Source organism: Trachymyrmex septentrionalis, unplaced genomic scaffold (assembly GCF_001594115.1).
Source record: "Trachymyrmex septentrionalis isolate Tsep2-gDNA-1 unplaced genomic scaffold, Tsep1.0 scaffold121, whole genome shotgun sequence".
Taxonomy (NCBI): Eukaryota; Metazoa; Arthropoda; class Insecta; order Hymenoptera; family Formicidae; genus Trachymyrmex; species Trachymyrmex septentrionalis.
The window spans coordinates 168,372-186,978 of record NW_017304341.1 but is presented as its reverse complement, the minus strand read 5'-3'; the positions used below and the strand labels follow the sequence as shown (position 1 = coordinate 186,978).

The 18,607-nt window shown below is 35.4% G+C and overlaps 1 protein-coding gene across 1 annotated transcript in view; it reads right to left on the bottom strand.

The window, feature by feature from the left end:
• Positions 1–7,734: 7,734 nt before the first annotated feature.
• LOC108754999 (tyrosine-protein kinase Drl-like) overlaps positions 7,735–18,607 on the bottom strand; it is a 24,030-nt gene continuing 13,157 nt past the window's right edge. Inside the window, exons 4-7 of the mRNA XM_018497701.1 lie at positions 11,204–11,360; positions 10,336–10,603; positions 9,886–10,072; positions 7,735–9,374 (exon numbers count right to left, since the gene is read on the bottom strand). Of these exons, the coding sequence (XP_018353203.1) occupies positions 9,126–9,374; positions 9,886–10,072; positions 10,336–10,603; positions 11,204–11,360 (861 nt within the window). The 3' untranslated portion in view covers positions 7,735–9,125. The remainder of the gene's footprint in view (positions 9,375–9,885; positions 10,073–10,335; positions 10,604–11,203; positions 11,361–18,607) is intronic.

Below are 18,607 nucleotides of genomic sequence, written 5' to 3'. Positions count from 1 at the left end.
CCAGGCATTTAACGTTTGTTTCCTACCAACCGGACACGAGGACGAGTGTCTCGTGCTCGAATTATGTAACGCCGCACTTTCGTCGGCGCCACTTATGTCAGTGCGGCTGTGGCGCGTTGGTGAACCATCAGTAATTCTTTTCTTTTCTTTTTCCGTTCATAAAATTAATTTTCCACAACGACTGTCGATTGTGCGAGAGATTGTAAAACTGGCATTATTCACCTTGAAGAGAATACTGTCATAACACGCGTAATACTTAACGTAATCCCGTAATTTCTGCACATTTATCAAATGTATTAAAGATCGATTTGTATGTACATATAATTCTGTCATATAACACGATAATTCTTCAGCAATATCATACGCCGGTCGAATCTTTTCGTAGAAAAAGTCAATTAAAGATTAGGAAAAAATAAGAAGCATATTTAATCTTGGAATTAATATAATTATTTGCATAAAAAATTTCTCTCAATCTGATATTTTGAAATTAAATGAGTATCTAATTACATGTCTAAAAGATAATTTAATGAAAAAAAAAATGAATATAATATTCTCTTTCTTTCATTTTTCGGCTATAAATCGCTGTATTACTCTAATTCGGAAAGTTTTAGTACCAACACACACAAAATGTGCATTTGGCGTGCTGTGGATTAATGAATCGAGCGAGGATATTACGCACCGTCACCTGCTAATATTACGACATTAAAGCTAATATCTATTGTCAATATTTATTAAGTCAAAGAGAAAGTTTTGTGATATCGCGTAATACCACCAATGATCCATGGTGGCGTAATAAAAGTGGGGGGGACGTCGTTCGGCCTTTCACCCTGCCGAATTTTCACATTATTCACAAAGCGGACGTAATACTTCTTAAATCATATCAGATCTGCATCGTTAATTTTTTACAATTACAAATTTTTACGGTAATAGATATTTATCTTAAAAAAATAATAGTAGAAAGCTAGAGAAATTTTAACTCGTTGTTTATACGTTCTTTGTGATATTTTACGTTAGGTTTAGCAAAGTAAAGAATGGTTACTGTCTGCAACGCGTTAGACGATAATAATTATTAGGAGAAGGTGATATTATGGTCAGTGTAGGTATAATGGTCTTCTTAATATCTCTACTATTAAGTGGCGAATTCTAGTGATTACTTTCGGAATTATTTGTTTAGTAGCTCACTGTTTTACATCATAATACTAATATGCCAATAATACCTAGCATTTATTATAACGGATATTTCTTCTCAATTATTTCAAAAATTACATTTTGATATCAATCATACATATTTCCTCATTCTTCTTAAACTTGAGCGTGTTATCACACGAATATACGTACATATTGAGTGTACCGTGTACTTATTATTTTATTTAGTTGTACACATTTTGAGTTGTGCAAAGCTAAACAATAATGGCATTTTGCTAATATGACTCTTTAAATATGGTTGTATATTTTAAGTATTTGTTAATTTTGTAATTAAATGCCGTGTTTTTTTAAACCAAATCAATTTTTTAAATCTTATATTTTTATAGAAGGTCACAGTACCACTCCTGTTTCTTTTCGAGTCATTATGTAGTGTTATATTCGTTACATTTTTATAAATAATATGTCTTAAATAAAATAATAAATGATTCATAACTTTGAGTTTAGAATCAGTGGAACAAAACAAATGTAATTATAAAGTTTTAAATTTAAATATCGATTATTATTAATCAAGTTATTATATAAAATGTAAATGGGGACCATAATATCACTTTCTCTACTATAATTTATCGTTGCTCTATCATCGTTTTAACATGCGACAAGAATTGCCAGTTGTCAATCATATCGATTGTATGTAAGCAATGTTATAGTTGGAATACCAGATATTGTGTGTGCGATCAAATGAGGAATGGCCGTCTGTTTTTGATAGAGAGAAAGCCATGGTGTACTTAATATACGCGCCATGTGTGGAACTCCCACTCGAAAATTATGCAACCGAGAAGGCCCTTCAGACGTTTGCTCGCGATAGATAATGCAACGAGAATACTGAACAAACCGACGTGATGACCCAGAAATCTTAGAAATAAACACTGTCGGTATATTCCTACAAACGTGGCTGGAAATAATCGTGTAAATTTTTTACGGATTCGCGTCAAATTATCATTTTATTGGTCTTGAAGTCGAACTGTCGGAATATCGCATTAAAAAAAAAGAGAATGGAATATTTTAACATTTAAGGAATATAAATATATACGCGAAGTATGCAGGAATTCGACATTTGATCAGACGAACTTCTTCTATTTTATTGCTTATCCACACTAAAATATTCGATTGTCATTCTGTAGTCACGATGGTAATAACGATAATAAATCCTGATCTACAATGTGCTCTTTACTTTCTGTTTCTTGTTTTTTCTTATATCTTGTCTTTTTGCCTCTTATCCCGTTTCTTTTATTTTCTGACGTCTACGATAAAAAGTTAACGAACTTTGGAGCAACAAGAAACACGTGGCAAGAAACACAATTGTCGATAAAATGTTTGCAAAGAGAGAAAAAGGTAAGAGGTAAAAAGCAAGAAACAGGAAACAAAGAGCACATTGTAGATTGGACTTTAGAGAGACACATTCTTTAAAGACGAACATATTTTTCTCAATAAAAATGTGGAGGTCGCGTTAGAGTTATTTAATGCCAAATCACTGCTGCAATAAATTGCTCGATATGATAAATCTGATTAAATGATTTGATTAAACCAAGATTAATTAGATGATTAATTAGATGATCTAAATTAGATGATATTAATTAAGAAAATCGTAACGCATTACTTTCTCCCGAGTCTTCGGCGAGAAGATATTTTCGAAGGATTCCGTTATACGGTTTGACGGACTATCATACACGCGGATATCAGTTTGTCGTGCGAGAGCCCACGCGGATCGAAATCCTGCGATCCGTGAGCCGTGGCATAACGTCGTCGCACCGCGGGCTTTACGCTTCGTAACAATACCCTGACTTTCTCCGTCACTTTCATTTTCGTTGGTCGGCTGGTCGACTCTCCCGTTTCTCTCTCGCTTTGGATTAAGAAATAGTGCGTGCCCCTCCGCCGTGTCCTGAGTGTGCCCCCGTGCCGCGTTCACCGGACCCTCGATCCGTCTCCAGTCGGCACCCGTGATTTTAGAAAGGGTTTCCTACCTCTCTCTCCTCTCTCTCTCTCTCTCTCTCTCTCTCTTTCTCTCTCTCTCTCGAGGAGATGCCTTGTTCCGTATTTGATACCTTTGCGCTATGTAGCATACACGAAACTTGAAGCGTATGTGACGCGCGCCCTTTCCTCACTTCACCTTTTTTTTGACGTTAGATAATATCTCTTAATACATGTATTCAGCGTTATTAATTTTTGTTATATAAAAGTAACTTATTATTTTTATTGATAAATAATTATGAAATAATAGTTAAGATAAATACTAAAAGCAAAATTTATTTTAAATTAATTTTAAATTATAATAATAGTCTTGATAAGTCTTTTTAATTATTTCTAAATTTATATAAATAAATAAGAAATAACTCTCTTATAATTACACAATTAACAAAATTAATAAATTGTACTTTGATCTTTTTAATTACATAATTAAATATATAATTATAATTATAGTTAGAAAATTTGTATTTATCCAACTAACGCAATTAAATAAATTAGGCTAAATTAAGATAAGTATGATTTATGATTGTATTTTTGCCAATCTGCAAGGGGATCCTAAAGCCATCTGGTTTATCGATTATTTCTTAAATAAAGATTTTTCTAACTACCTATATATACAGATTTAAATATCCTTTTCCACAGTTAAAGTATAAGCGATATTGTAGTCCAAACTGGTCGATCTTGTTAAAAAAAAATTGGAAAAATGTTTGAAAATTACAGTTTATATATAGTTTTGTTATCGGCTTCTGACGTCGACTCGCAACAATATTTGCTTTATATACAAGTTTGGTACTTTGTACGTATAAAACAATCTTGATTTGGACTAGGATTACATAAACAAAACATTTTTAAAAGAATTAGGCTTAGATACCTAACATATAAAAATTAGTTAGAAAATTTGTATGCGTGCGATATTGCTGTAGTAGTGTGTAGTGATATGTCAATGATACGTAATTCGTATGTGTGTGTAAGTTCTGCTGAATCGGTAATACAGACGGCTTTAGGATCCCTTTAATTCTTTCAAAAATTATCAGCTAAAAAACGAAGAGGAATAACATGAAACCTCGTAAAGGATTAATATTTTTTTAACACGTATATTTCACTTTCCGTTGAAAAATAATGCCGTAAATTGTCGTAAGAAATAATAGAATCTGCACAAATCAACTCTCTCTCTCTCTTTCTTTCTTTCTCTCTTTCTCACTCACTCTCTCTTTCTCTCTTTTTCTCTCATTTTCTTTCTTTCACGCGTTGCGCACCGCTGTTATTCGCTACAAATATTTACAATGACTGGAACTGTCGTCCGAAGAGGGGTTTATTATTCCTGAAGGCGAAGAGACGATATTAAAGCGGAAACGACCGCATCCCCAGCGCCATCGGATTTTCTTTATTAACAGGGAAGGAATAGTGATTATGGAAAAAGAGAATATATACGTATGATCGCGCGGAAACGAGCAGCGATTCCATTATACAGCGATAGCGAAAAAGTGTGCAGTTACAGCCTACCCTGTTCCTCCATTCAAAGACATTCACGAATACATTATAGAATCCGACGATTTCTTGAAACGCACGACTTTAGAGCGTTGCAATAAATAGTAGCGAGTGATAGTTATTAAATAACAATATCGATAATTAGTAGATGCGCCTGGTTGCGGTACGAGACGAGTCGTGAGTCGTTCTCGTGACGTTTGCGCGATAAATTGACAGGGCAGATTAGAGGGAAGGGGTAGGAAACGACGAGTAAAAGACGAGTGCGATAAAGTTTCTGGTCGTGGTCAGGAGCATGCGACATTTAGTACACATCGAGTACATTTAAAACTGTCTTACGTATGCCTCGCGCCGCAAATGTGTAATCTTCGCTCGTTCGATTTGCACCTATACTCGCTGAATAAAACCAGATCTAGATTAAAAAAACGAACGCGCACAAATACGAAAAAATCACTTCAATGAATGCGGGACATTTCGAGACTACAGAGTGATTCGTGTAAAGTGACCGATTTAATTATTAGCAAAGTTTGAAGATACATGAAAAAATAGTTTATTATACCAGTGAGTTCAATAAAAATGGGGACATCATATAGTGCAAACAATTATTTTATGGATGGAGACATTTAAAGGTCAATTTTATTTTTTTAAATTATTAAAAAATTAATCGTTTACGAGTTGTTTAACGTTTTATGTGCCAGAAATAAAGTATAATATACGAGTATCTCGTAAATTATTTTATTTTTTATTTTTCTACCTCAATACCTTTATATGCAGAATAATTAGAGAAATCATGTTGTGTAAAAAATTTCATATAGTTACATTAAAAAAAATGAAATTGTCTTCCCAACGCTTCAATAAAATAATCATTTTCACTATATAATGTTTCCTTTTGTACTGAACACATTGATATAAACTACTTTTTCATATATCTTCAAATTTCGCTAATAATTACATCGGTCACTTTATACGAATCACTCTATATATTCTGTAACTCGCATTTTCTCTCAACAGAACAATCCCATGAAGAAATTTAGACATTTCTGCTTCCACTCTTAATGCATATTATTTAATAGTCATTGGAGCTGTATTATAACAGAAAAAAGTTGAGTATCTGTCTTGCCTTTTAACAGAACTATAAACTTCGGAAATAGGTAAATATTTAATATTAAAACGAAATGGAAATTTAACGTTCGATATTAATTCACGTCGCATTTTCTTACCTAGCTATAAACGAATCTACCATTAAAAGGAAAGGTGAATCTAGGATATCCTAGTACACATGCTGCAATGTGACTCTCCTGTACAGTTTAATTTTATCCTGTGAGATCAGTATTGCATGTTTAATACATCGATAAACGTGTTTTCTAGTCCCTCGTGTCGTTCGTACGCCTTACTAGTTTAGCTGTTAGGTACTTGCGCAATTGCACTTGCAACAGAAAAGATATGGAATAAGCGCAATTGAACTAATACAATTACGTGCTTTATCAACATTATATACTAATACAATTATACGCTTTGTCAACATTATGTACTCGTATAATGTATATAATGGTATAATGTTTTAATGGCTGTAACAACGATATAGCAGAAAGATTCACCTTGCCACATTCTAACTTTGGCAGAAAAAATAGTATTAAGGTATGTAGCTTTACATATTGTAAATAAAATAAAATTAATGTAAAGATTCTTATTATTTTTTCTAACGTAAAAGTAAACGTGTTAATTATATCTTTTAACCGACAAGCAGCCGGCTAGCAGGTTCTAACTCCATTTCCCTCGGTAATGTCTTTCTACGATGGAAATGTCACGGCAAAACCTTTCACCGTGTTTCGTCGCTGACATCTGTGGTAATTTTATTTACAACAAACAATAAAATAACATCTTGCAAAAATTCAAACAGTAGAGAAATGTTAAATATCGATTTAATATCTCAATGATGAAATCTTTCTTAATCAATTGAAAAGATATAAATCATTCTTTAGCAATGTGATCTCCATTTAACAATCTAAAATATAAAATGTAGACATGTATATTTTTTTTGCATACCGAATAAAATGTAAAAATAATTTCAGTGAATATTTAGCTTTAATCGATATCTATGGTTGTATATAAAAATTATGTTAGCATAATATAACATTCGCAATGTTAGTTGTATAGACAGATGTCATTAATAACGACAATAATTTGCAAAGATGTTCTGGAACTATAGCATTATATTTCGACAAATAATCCTATCGAATTAAGCATTTTTGCTTTTACTTTTAATGAATATTATTGTTCGATTACTTAACGCGTCATAGGACTTTGTCAAAACGAGAGATCATTGCGAGTTAGCGGTGCAATCGAAAGGATCGAGCGTCGAGGTAGGAATTGAGATAATTTTGTGCGGGGCCATTTTCCCGAGACCTGACATTAAGATCCAGCATCGATTTTGCAAGATTCGAGCTTGTTGTCGGCGCGAGTCAACAGGAATTCGAAATGGCTTTTCGCAGTGTAGCTAATAGATACCTAACTACAAAGTACGTATAGTTCGACCGCCCATTTACGGAACAAAGCATGTTCATCGAAGATCATGTACAACAATGGAACTCTTAAGCGTTCGGAGCTTTGCTTTTGCACTCTCCGTCGTTCCGGTCACGATTATTCGAAGTTGCGCAATTGCGATTGTTAATGAATAATGATCGAGCGGCCTGATCGAGTCGTGTGTGCGCGTGAGCCTTTCTTGAACGGTTTATGTGACGTTTGTCGAAACAATTTTCGTAGCGGAAAACTTGCGTGGTTTGACGAAAAACCATGCAAGCCTGATTGTGGCGCAAACGCTCGTAAAGCGGAGAATGAATGAAACAGTCTGACCTAATTAACCGATCTTGCACGTTTACAGCCGTCTTATGTAACGAATGCGTGTACATGTACGTGTATATCAACACATTACATAATTTTATTAGTATATTAATATTGTCATACTCTCAGGAATATAAAATTATCCTGCCGCTAGAGGATTAGAATTTTCCACGTAATAATGTAACGTAATTTGATCTGTAATATTTTATAATATTTTAATATCAAACACACGATTTTTTCCCATAGCGTGAATGCTTAAAAAAGATTTATCGATCTTTTACATTTTATTCGCTCCCACATATTTTATTTCCTAGATGTACATTAACACGAATTTAAAAAGCGTATACTCTTGCAATATGCAAGATTTCCTTACAATGATTTTATAAATTTATTTTGTCTCAACTGATACGCCATTTTTCATCTTAATTCTCGTGAAGTTTTCGCTGAAGAAGCCAAGAAGCTACCAAACTGAACTGAATGCATATCTTCTTATTTCCACTTATTAAATTAAATTAAGTAATTCAAAATTTATGTGCGTTAAGACAGCGATCTCTGTTTACAGACGCTAATTAATACAGATGGAAGGAGCGGTAGAGTTTCTATTCAGACGCCTGAATCTCGTGTTGAAACAGCGCCGAAAGGATAAAGAATAGCCGCGCCGTAGGCGCATTTTGCGCTCAGACTATATGGCTGGCGCTGATAAAAGACGCGCATCTGTGAATTATAAAATCTTTATAAAATACATTTTCAAATGAATTTAACCAAGTAAAATGAAATTTTCTTGAAAGAGGAGGAAGAATGTACATTAGGAACAATCGCCATTGTTAGCAAGTTACCTTGTGAAATATCGTCCACAGAAACTAGCTACGTGTTTGTTATGTATGTTGTGATTTTTTAATCCATATATGTAATAAATATTAATTTGAATAAGTCGTGTACAAAAAAACCATCATATTTGATGGCTTCTTCATATCGCGCATTTAATTTCTCTAATTTCTTCATTTTGCACTATGAACTGGCAGTTTGTATTTGTTTTATTAGTTGAAGAAAAAAGACCTGTTTCCGCATTTCGTAAATATCAAAGGCTCTTCCGCATGATATTAATTGGCTTTTTGGGTAAATCGCTCAAACACGAGATTTAAAAGTTCATATATGTGCGTTTTAACTACTATGGACGGATGTGTCCGTGTCGACTTTTATGTGACGTCGCCAATTAAAAGATGACGATATTCTACTTTGATTCATGATCAACTCTGGAGTAGATATATGATTATCAGTAAATATAATTATCAGTACGCATTACAGTTACAACAATTTAAATTGCATCGGATATACTTATTGATAAGGGCAGTGTGTCGGAAATGGGCAGCGACATTCAATTCCATGCGACTTTGATTCTATTCTTCCTTCGAACTTTCGATTTGATTGCGAACTTATTGGACGTACTTTCGGCGTTACGAAATCGGCATTTCGGAACCGCAAGTAGTATTTTCCATCATCCGGCCATTCGCAACTTACGATACGATTCTAAAAGATTTTAATCAGCTGTGTGCAATCGATAAATTTGAATCAACGACGACGCGTTGTCATTTTTCGAACGAGGCCAAGTCAGTTCGCGGACAGACGATTTAAATAAATCCACCCAGCGCATCGTGGAAATCTTGCAAATAGGCGAGCAGTTGCGGCATGGTTGGTCGATCCCTGGGGGGACTTAGCCAGCAGGCTTCCATACAGGCGAAGAGCTCATCGGGACAAGGTCTCGGTTGAGCGAGCCGATATCCGTCTCGGAGACACGCCATCATCTCGAATGGATCTACTTCTACGTACGGCTGTTGACCCAGTGTCGCCAATTCCCATAGGAATACCCCGAAGGCCCACTTGGAAGCAAAGAAAATACCTCATTAGAGGATTATCTTTTTGCGTAATGTGATTTAATTAATTTTTGTTTAGAATGATTTAATGTATTGCAATGGCACGCATTTTCTATTCTTTAATTATTCGAGACATAAATTCTGTTTTAATATGCATTTTTTGTAACTTATATATTTTAAAGCGTAAATTTATAATATATAAAATTATAATAAATATAAAGCAATCTATAATTCTATTGAGATTTAAAAATAGAATAGTTTATTAAATAAATCAACACAAAATACGAAGAAGTGTCACTTACGATTCATTTTAAATCTATAACTTTTTAATCTCAACTTTTAATTGATACTTTTAATTGAACTCTCTTTAGAAAAACATTTTATTAGAAAATCTTATTATATATTAGTCCATAGAAACATGTTTAAATATTTTATATTTATTTAGATTTGCCAAGATATTTCTTCGAAAAAAGCAACAGAGTTTCGATTTGTCTGCGTATATAAATTGGGATCGTACCACGTCAGTCGCCGTACTGTATTCGTTACGCTGGAGACTCTCTAGGGCCATCCAGCGTATGGGTCGGTTCTCGTTATCACCCAGACAATGATAGTCCTGAGGGAAAAGATCTCGAGCCAGGGCAGCGTCAGCTAGTCTCACACGAAGACTGCCCGGTTCAATTATGCAATTTCTGGCAGCAATATCCCTAGAAATTATCGATTTTACGATGAAAATCTATGAAAAATTATCATTGATATTTCGATAAAAGCTATGTGTAGGTAGACAATCTTGTATACCGCGAGGAATAATAAAAACGTTATCTTTAATGGTAGCTCTGATTGCAACCAATAATCTATTTTATTATTTATTCAAATAAAATAGATAGATAATTTGTAATAACGCGATAAAACTTATTTGTTACTAATTTTATATGTATGGAGACGTGGATGGTATTTTAGGCCAATTTACCTGTGTAGTAGACCTCGCCCATGAAGAAACGCCCCAGCTCGAGCAACCTGAGCACCAACATGTACCAAATCTCTAGTCACGGGATGGTGATTTCCATCCGTAAGGTAGACCTTCAGGTTAAGCTCGCCAGGCGTGCTTGTATAAGCCAGCAAAGGACATGAACTGTCCAGACAAGCGGCCGCCAAAGAGGCGATGTTTGTATGAACTAATCCAGCCAGTTGCGAGCCTTCCACCACCAAAAGAGAAGCTTGGTAAGCGGATGCTACCTCTAAAACAAACAGTATTATCGAGTATCAGTGATAGTTTAATTAAAATGACCACACGTTAATCAGAAGCATTTGTTTTATCGGAAAATTATTTTTCTCGTCCTAAAACTATTTATTTTTAACAATTGGTAATGCATTTAATAATTGACTATAAATAAAATCAAAATTCAAAATTATAGTTAAGACCATCATTTTGTTTAAATAAATATGTGATTTTACAATCGTTTTTTAATGAAGTAAATTTATCTTTTTTGCTGTATTGAAGACTTGTAATTATTTAATTTTATATTTAAATCTAAAAATATTTAATCCAATCATGTAGGATTATGGATAACCGATAGTGGATATAATAACTTTCTATCTTATCTTGAATAGATATTCTCTTGCTCTACCATTATAATCTTTTTCTAAAAAAGGTTTATAAGGTAAATATAATTCACATAATTTGTAAATTTACGAATTTATTAAACAAATCATTTTTTACTAAATTGAAAATTTCAATTAACAAAACAATGCATTCCTTTAAAAATCTATAGTCACAGTAAATGCGACTTGCATTGTGTATAATTATTTAACATTTTTAAACTAATAATAAGTCTTACCTGTAACTGTTTTTATGATGACTTCTTGCTCCCGTCCAGCTAACTCCAAAGTTCCTTTGTATACGCGACCGAAAGTTCCTTCCTGCACGAGAGTACGGCAGTATAACGCCGATCTCGATACTGCGAGTGCTCTGGCCTTCTCACACGGATCGGTCGACTAAAAATCCATAATACATATCCTTTAAAGAAATGCCATTAATCATTTCGATAAAAATAAAAAAATGTGTAAAGAGGATATTATACACATACATATATAATAAAAAAAGGAGGGTAGAAATTTTCAAGGGTTTCGCTACCGGTTGGGGATCGTCTTATTTCTATGTTTTCTTATATATTTTTCTTTATAGAAACCGAAAATAATCATTATAATAACGCCAGATTTAAGAAAAAAATTGGTACCTCGAAATAAAATGAATAACATCCTTAATTGCATCCTCATATTATAAAATTACTGTCAGATATGTTTCAATAATTTATTTATGAAATTAATTTTATATCAAATTGGATATCAAATGCGAATAATATTTTGCACCACAAAACGTAATTAGATTATATTTTTAATTGTAACATTTGTCATCTCGGTACCGTTTCCCTCACTCCAAGCGATGCACAATGCTTGGAGTGCAAGATGACAAATGTTATAATAAAAGATATAATCTAATTAACGTTTTGTGGTGCAATATTATTCGCATTTGATCCAATTTAAAATTAATTTTATAAATAAATTATTGAAATATAACTGATAGTGATTTTATAACGATACAAAAGTTTTATTCATTTTGTTTCGATGTCTCAATTTTTCTTAAGTCTGGCGTTATTATAATGGTTATTTTCAATTTCTACGAAGAAAAATACATAAGAAAACATAAAAATGAAACGATCTCCGAGCGGTAGCGAAAATTTTCCCCTCCTCGAAAATTTCTATCCTTCTTTATTGACGAATTTATTAAATAAAAATTTTACTCTCGGTAATAATAACAATAAGAAGAAGCATAATAAGTTAAATAAGATCACTATATGAATAAATCAAATAAGTAAAAAAGCGGCAAACACGATTGAAACTAAATATTGCTGTCTAATAATATCTTTTTATATGTAAATTTTAAATACGTCTTGTAGTTATATGAACTATGGGCCAATTATTGTTGGATTTACAACGCAATTATAAATTAAATTGATCATTGATTTGCCAATAATGCTATTATACTATCTATAGCATCTTAAAACACTATAAAGAACTTATTGCAAAAAATGTGGGAGGATCCCGTTTGCCTACATCACTTTTGCTAACATTTCGTTTACGCAGAAAAATTATTATTCTACAACTCGATTGCCTACAAGTACTTTTGCGCACAAGTAAAAATTTCAGAAACGAAGTCATACTTTCGATTTGCAGGCAAAAGGAATTATCTAAAAAAATGTTATCTTAGCCAAGATTCGAATTTTCTAACTATCCAGGGGGTGGACGTTCTTCAAATTTAATCACTGGATGATAACATTTTTATATAATATAACAGTTCATATAACTGAAAGATATATTTAAAATTTACATAAAAATATTATCAGGCAGCAATATTTAGCCTCTCGACCATGTTTGGTCCTTTTTGCTTATTTGATTTGTTAATATGAAGAAGAATAGTTTTTTTCTCCAAAACAAAATTACAAAAGACAAAGGATGAAAAATGCAATTGTTATCTCTCGATGAGAAATAAACTACGTGATTACTTATATATTAGTAGTTAACAACCCGAGACCTGCTGTCGTTTAAAATCTCAATTGCGCATGGACGCGCCTGCATAATTCATAACTTCCGAAAAAAAAAAAAAAACCTCATCAGTCGGGGATTCATTAAAAAGGCATTTGTCGTGTGTAAGGTGACGCCGACGAGACCTCCCGTAGGTTCTCCGGGGACGCGCAGGGAAGAATCCTCCCCCCGAGGGTCGTTATGGCATCGCCCCGCGGTCCTCTTTGTTCGCCAGGCGGATTTCCATCGGAGTCGACGTAAAACGCGAGAAAGCTACGCGCACGGGAGGGGTGACTATTCATTAATTTCAATTTTCCGGAGTTTTGCCTTCGGCCCCCGCCCGTTCCATTTGGACGTACGCACACGCGCACGCCCACGCATAGACGGAAACGAGGGGTGGGTGGAGAAACAGGATGGAGACATGGCGGGGAAGAATAAAGAGAGAAAAAAAAAAGGAAAGGAGACGACGTAAAACCAGTTCGTAACACGTCGATGCGACCGCGCCGCGAAATTACCGGACGATGTATTGGATCCGAGAAAGGGGGTGTGCGACGGCGGCCGGCAATTCGAATGGTCGGTAACGCCGTTCCGGGGTTGATTCCGGGGATTGGTCCGGAGTGGTCTCGGAAATTATTTACGAAATTCCCGGATAGCGCGGGATGCTCGGTGAAAATGCAAACACCGCGGCTAATTCCGCGGCTTATCGGGGTCTGTGATTATTGCAGAGGCGAATTGTGTCGGCGCGTCTGGCGAACGTTGTTTTCGCACGAACAACGGGAAAGCCTGAACGCGGATGAATCGCAATTCGTCGATTTCGCTTTCCCTCGCGGTTATATTTTCTTCTTTTTTCCCCTGCGGTTTGGGTGCCTATGTATGCGCTCGCGTGTGCTTTTTTTTCGTTTTCCGATGAAAATGTGATGAGCGAGGTGGAAATTGCTGGGCGGGGACAGCTCGACGTGTTAAAGGTGCGAATAGAATTCGTTGTGTTGCGTAACGAAGCTATAAATATGAATCAGATTAAAATTAAGAATTAAAAGTTTATATATATATATATATATTCTTTTTAGTAATTCTCTAACTTGTGATTAATCTCAAACTTGAAATAATTTTTAATCAAATATTATGCTGCATGATTAAACGACCATTGCATTCAGTAAAAAATTGGTCGCTATTAATGAATATTGGCAGTTCCGAGAAGTACATCAATATACAAGCAAAATAAACCGATTATTGTATTACCTTTTTTCCAACTCTTCATATGTTTTCTAACTATTATATACAATTTATATTTATATTGCGAATGTTTATAATACTTTTTGCTTATTGTTTGCATTAATTTATTTATTAATCAAGTTGTTGAATACAGGAATTAAATCACCATTTAGCTGCAGCCTCTCTTTTTTGTAATTAATATCTTTATTTATACCATATTTACATCTGTGTTATTCAATATGTCTTTTTATTATTTGCATCCAATAAATCCTATTATTATTACTATTATGTTAACAATTCATGCCAACGTTTTGAATTGAAGAAAAATCACAACTTCGATTTGAAATCGAATAATTCATTGCACATTACTTATTTATCAAAGCAGAAAAATAATAGAAGATACGTTTTGCCGTTTGATCAGGCAACTATCCGAAATTTTTCGTGCAGTCTAGTAATGGATATTACTTCGCTATTTACATTACGGAATCAGAATCATAGTATCGACCATGTAGCGCCACGGGCAGAGCGTTTTTAGCTCATCCAGCGCGGAGCAGCAATTTGATTTATTTACTGAAAGGCTTTCGTCAAACATCACGTTCGTTCGTTCACTCATTCGTTCGTTCGTTCGACCCGCTGAAGGCGCTCTAAAAGCTTCGTTTTCAGACTACCACGCTCGACATGCCCACAGCACTTTTAATTCGACCCCGCCGATTTAATAATACGGTTTTCCGTCTCCCTCGATTAAAGCGGCGCTTCGGCACGACGGAACGGAACTCCGCGGACGTGAGAATTAATTAAATCAAAGAATCAGCTTTTACGTAACCCCGCGTAACTAGTACAACGCGACCGTTAACTAATATAACACGATATATGAAGTAATTGATAACTCTACGGCGCCAATTGCCTACGCGACGTCTGAACTTTTGTAATTCTGTTATTATCTTCAATGATTATATGTTTTCAATCCGCTAAAAATTATTACCGTCATGATATATATCGTCGCCTCAATTGATTTACAAGATAAACTCTTGGACGCTCGTAAGGTAATTATTGCGTTCAACATCAACTTAGCTATTGGACGCGATAATAGGAACGCAGAATTTTGAATATAAAACTCTTAGGAATTAGTGCTCTTTTAGAAATTAGCTTTTTTTATAGTATTTTAAAAACAGTAGATTAGTAGTTTGATTGCGTTGTTGAAGAAAGAAAAAACGAAGAAGCTGAGTGCAAAAAGTGCAAGCAACGCAAATAGATCTAATTAATGTAATTCGATAATGAAGCAAAACTTCCATCGTAGAAAAATAATGCAATAGTCAAATTACATGTAAAGAATTAGATTTCTTAGGCTCGGTTTTTTTATTATCTGGTTAATTTGTAGTTTAGACTCTTAACAATGTATATATTGTAATTTTATAGTTATGATCAATCATTGAACTATATAATAGTTTTATAGTGGTTAACTTTGAAAGTTATTCACTACAAAACCATCACAGTTTAGTGATTAATTATAAATAGAAAAATACAATTTTGACATTATTATTAGGTTAAACCTAATCACGAATTAACTAGTAAATGAAAAACCTTGAGATTAATTTATAAAATTTAATTTAATTAAAAGGCCTTAGGATTAATTTCCCGTGTGGATCTTAAGCCCATTTCTATCAATGTAATTAATTTTAATCTTGGTTTAATTAACTATATATATAGTATTACGAACACATAATGAGAGGATCAAATAAAATACCACAAATATGCGAGCCGGTTATCTCAATCGCGATCATCGCAACGAAAGTGCTTGCAACTTTTACGAGGAAAAAAAAGCTCCGGGTATTGGTGTCCCCGCGCAGGCCATGTGGAAAATGCCGGATCGTCAGGCCATTCTACCATTTCGTTGCGCCCGACTCTCTCGCGTGGAAATCCACGGTGGTAGATCCAGGAGGAAAGAGGACGTGTGTTTGTCTTCGTGCTGAAGATCGTTTCCTCTGATAGACAGCGTCAGGTAATGGCTTCCCCAGCAATGGGATCTCAAGCGTATCGTTTTACAGGGTGGGGTAAGACGCTGTCGCTGGATTACGTCAGTCGGTCGGTCGGTCCGTGAGACGCCCTCGGGATGGCTGGGGACGCGAAGAGGGTAAGGTTTTCACGAAGGTTCATGGCTACATCAATCGGTCGGTGTACGTGCGTACGTGCTCGACGTACGTACGTGAGCGTAAACTCTAGGCGGTGGGCGCACCCTGAGGTCGCCTCTGTGTGCACGTTCATGGGGTCGGTTGCGTTCGAGACGATGTGTCGCGTCGGAGGGCGCATACGCGCGTGTACCCGGTAAATTGATCCAAGATCAAAGCCGAAACAATCACAGGACCCACTTCCAACCACTCCTTCTCTCTCCTTCTCTCCTCTCCCTCTCTTCCCTCCTCCTCTCTCTCTCTCTCTTCTTCTCCTTGTCTCTCCCTGCTGTTTCCCTCGCTGTCGAATCTCACCCTCTCGCGTCCTCCTCCTTTCGGTACGCACCACGTCTGAGGAGGGCGAGTGTCGACGTTAACGTCGGAGGCTGCTGTAACCCCCATGTGTGTATTTGTGTGTGTGTGTATGTGTGTAACCTCTGCCTGCAGATGCATTCTCTCTCTCTCTCTCTCTCTCTCTCTCTCTCTCTCTCTTTCACGCCCGACAAAGTACAGGTGGTATCCAGAACCAGCATTCTTTTCCCGGGGAAATTAATGCAAAACGCTTGTTCAGAAGGAGAATAGGCAAAGCGATCTCATATTTATTCGACATTTTCGCGCGACCCTCGCTCCAGTCTTTGACTGCGCACTTTACAGGAAGATACTCTTCGGAGGATGGCGGGTAATAGCGGCGGGTAATAGCACGTGCTTCAAAACGGTAGTTAAAACGAAGCGGCGGACTGTGACACGTGGCGATTGCGTGTGTAGTCGGTTATTGAAATCGACTTTTACCACTTGCGTTTTGCTCGTAAATGTCGTAGTGTATATAAACTCCGCGTTATGCGCGAAGATTATCTGTGAATTGCTTTATCTATCCATAAAGATAGTCCTATAAATTATCAGCTCGTTTTTTCGAAGAGCCATTTGTCTAGGTACATTTTTGACTGAATAGAAAACATTATTTTATATAGACTGTAAAAATCATGTCTTGCAAAAATAATAAATTCCAGAAAGATATGACGAATGAAATTTTTATCATAGTATCTTAAGTATAGGAAAAATATAGAATATATAAATATAATTTTTATAAAGTGCATTTTGTATTCCTGTTTTGATTTCTATTTAATACACATTCTGCTAATCAATTGAAGCATGTATCATTTAGATATGTACATCGTGTATAATACAAAAGGAGAAATTGATTTAATATTGAAATCAAACGCGAAATAACGAGCCAAAAGCCTTTAACTATCTTTGAAAACTTTAATTTTATCGAAAAGAATTATTGGTATTTCTTGAAGAAACGGAACCAACGAAGCGTTTGATGCGCCAAACATTTCGTTTTCCCAAATGCGAACTCAAAGATACGAAAGGGATCAAAAGACGCGATCAGTAGTTATGTCGAAGCAACGATAGAAGCGAGCAAGGAGAGAAAGAGATTTCGTTCGCCTGAAACGAAAGAAATCGACTAGCATGCTCCAGAAGATGGAAGGAAGAAGCGGAAAAGGCGCTACGCGCGTAGACCTTTTCCCCTTATGTCTCGGAAAGGAGGGATGAGAGTTGTAAGTCGGTGGGTTTAGAATCGCTGAATAAAGAGCCGAAGGGTTGGAAAGGGTTGGGCGCCAAAGTTGTCCGTGGAAAGCGGCTCGCTCGGCCGCAAACTCGATAAAGTTGCGAGGCGCGGCACTCGTTGTGTATACGGGACGAGACGAGACGGTACAGGACGGGATGCGGGATGAGACAGGAGGAGGAGTCGTCTCGCGCTGCTTCCGCTTCCGGTAGTCGATGGCAGACGCGGAGTTCGCGATAGTGAAGTGGAAGGAACGACCGGGAGAAAATCGGATTTCCTGATGCGCAATACGAGTTACGCGTCCGTCGTCGAGTCTGTTTCACGGGCTGTTTCCTTACGATTAAAAAAATCCTGAAGCGTGAGTATGCGCGAAGAACAACAAATAATATCGTAAAATTTTAATATTTTATCGAAAAAAGAGCGAGAGGAATATAATATACGATAGTGTAATAAACCATAAATTTTTGAATAACTGTCCAAGTTATACCCTTGTGATTTATTATTGATTATCTTAAGAATTAAATCTTTAGTTAATCTTCAATTAATCTCTGGCGCGCAAACTAAAACTCATTTGAATTTTAATGTATTCAAAGAATATCGATATTTTGATCATATTGACTTAAAAGAAATTGGATTTAGATTAATTAAAAAACGCTTTGAAACTAAAAATCTAGGTCTTATTTAGACTCTATATATATATATATATATATACGAAG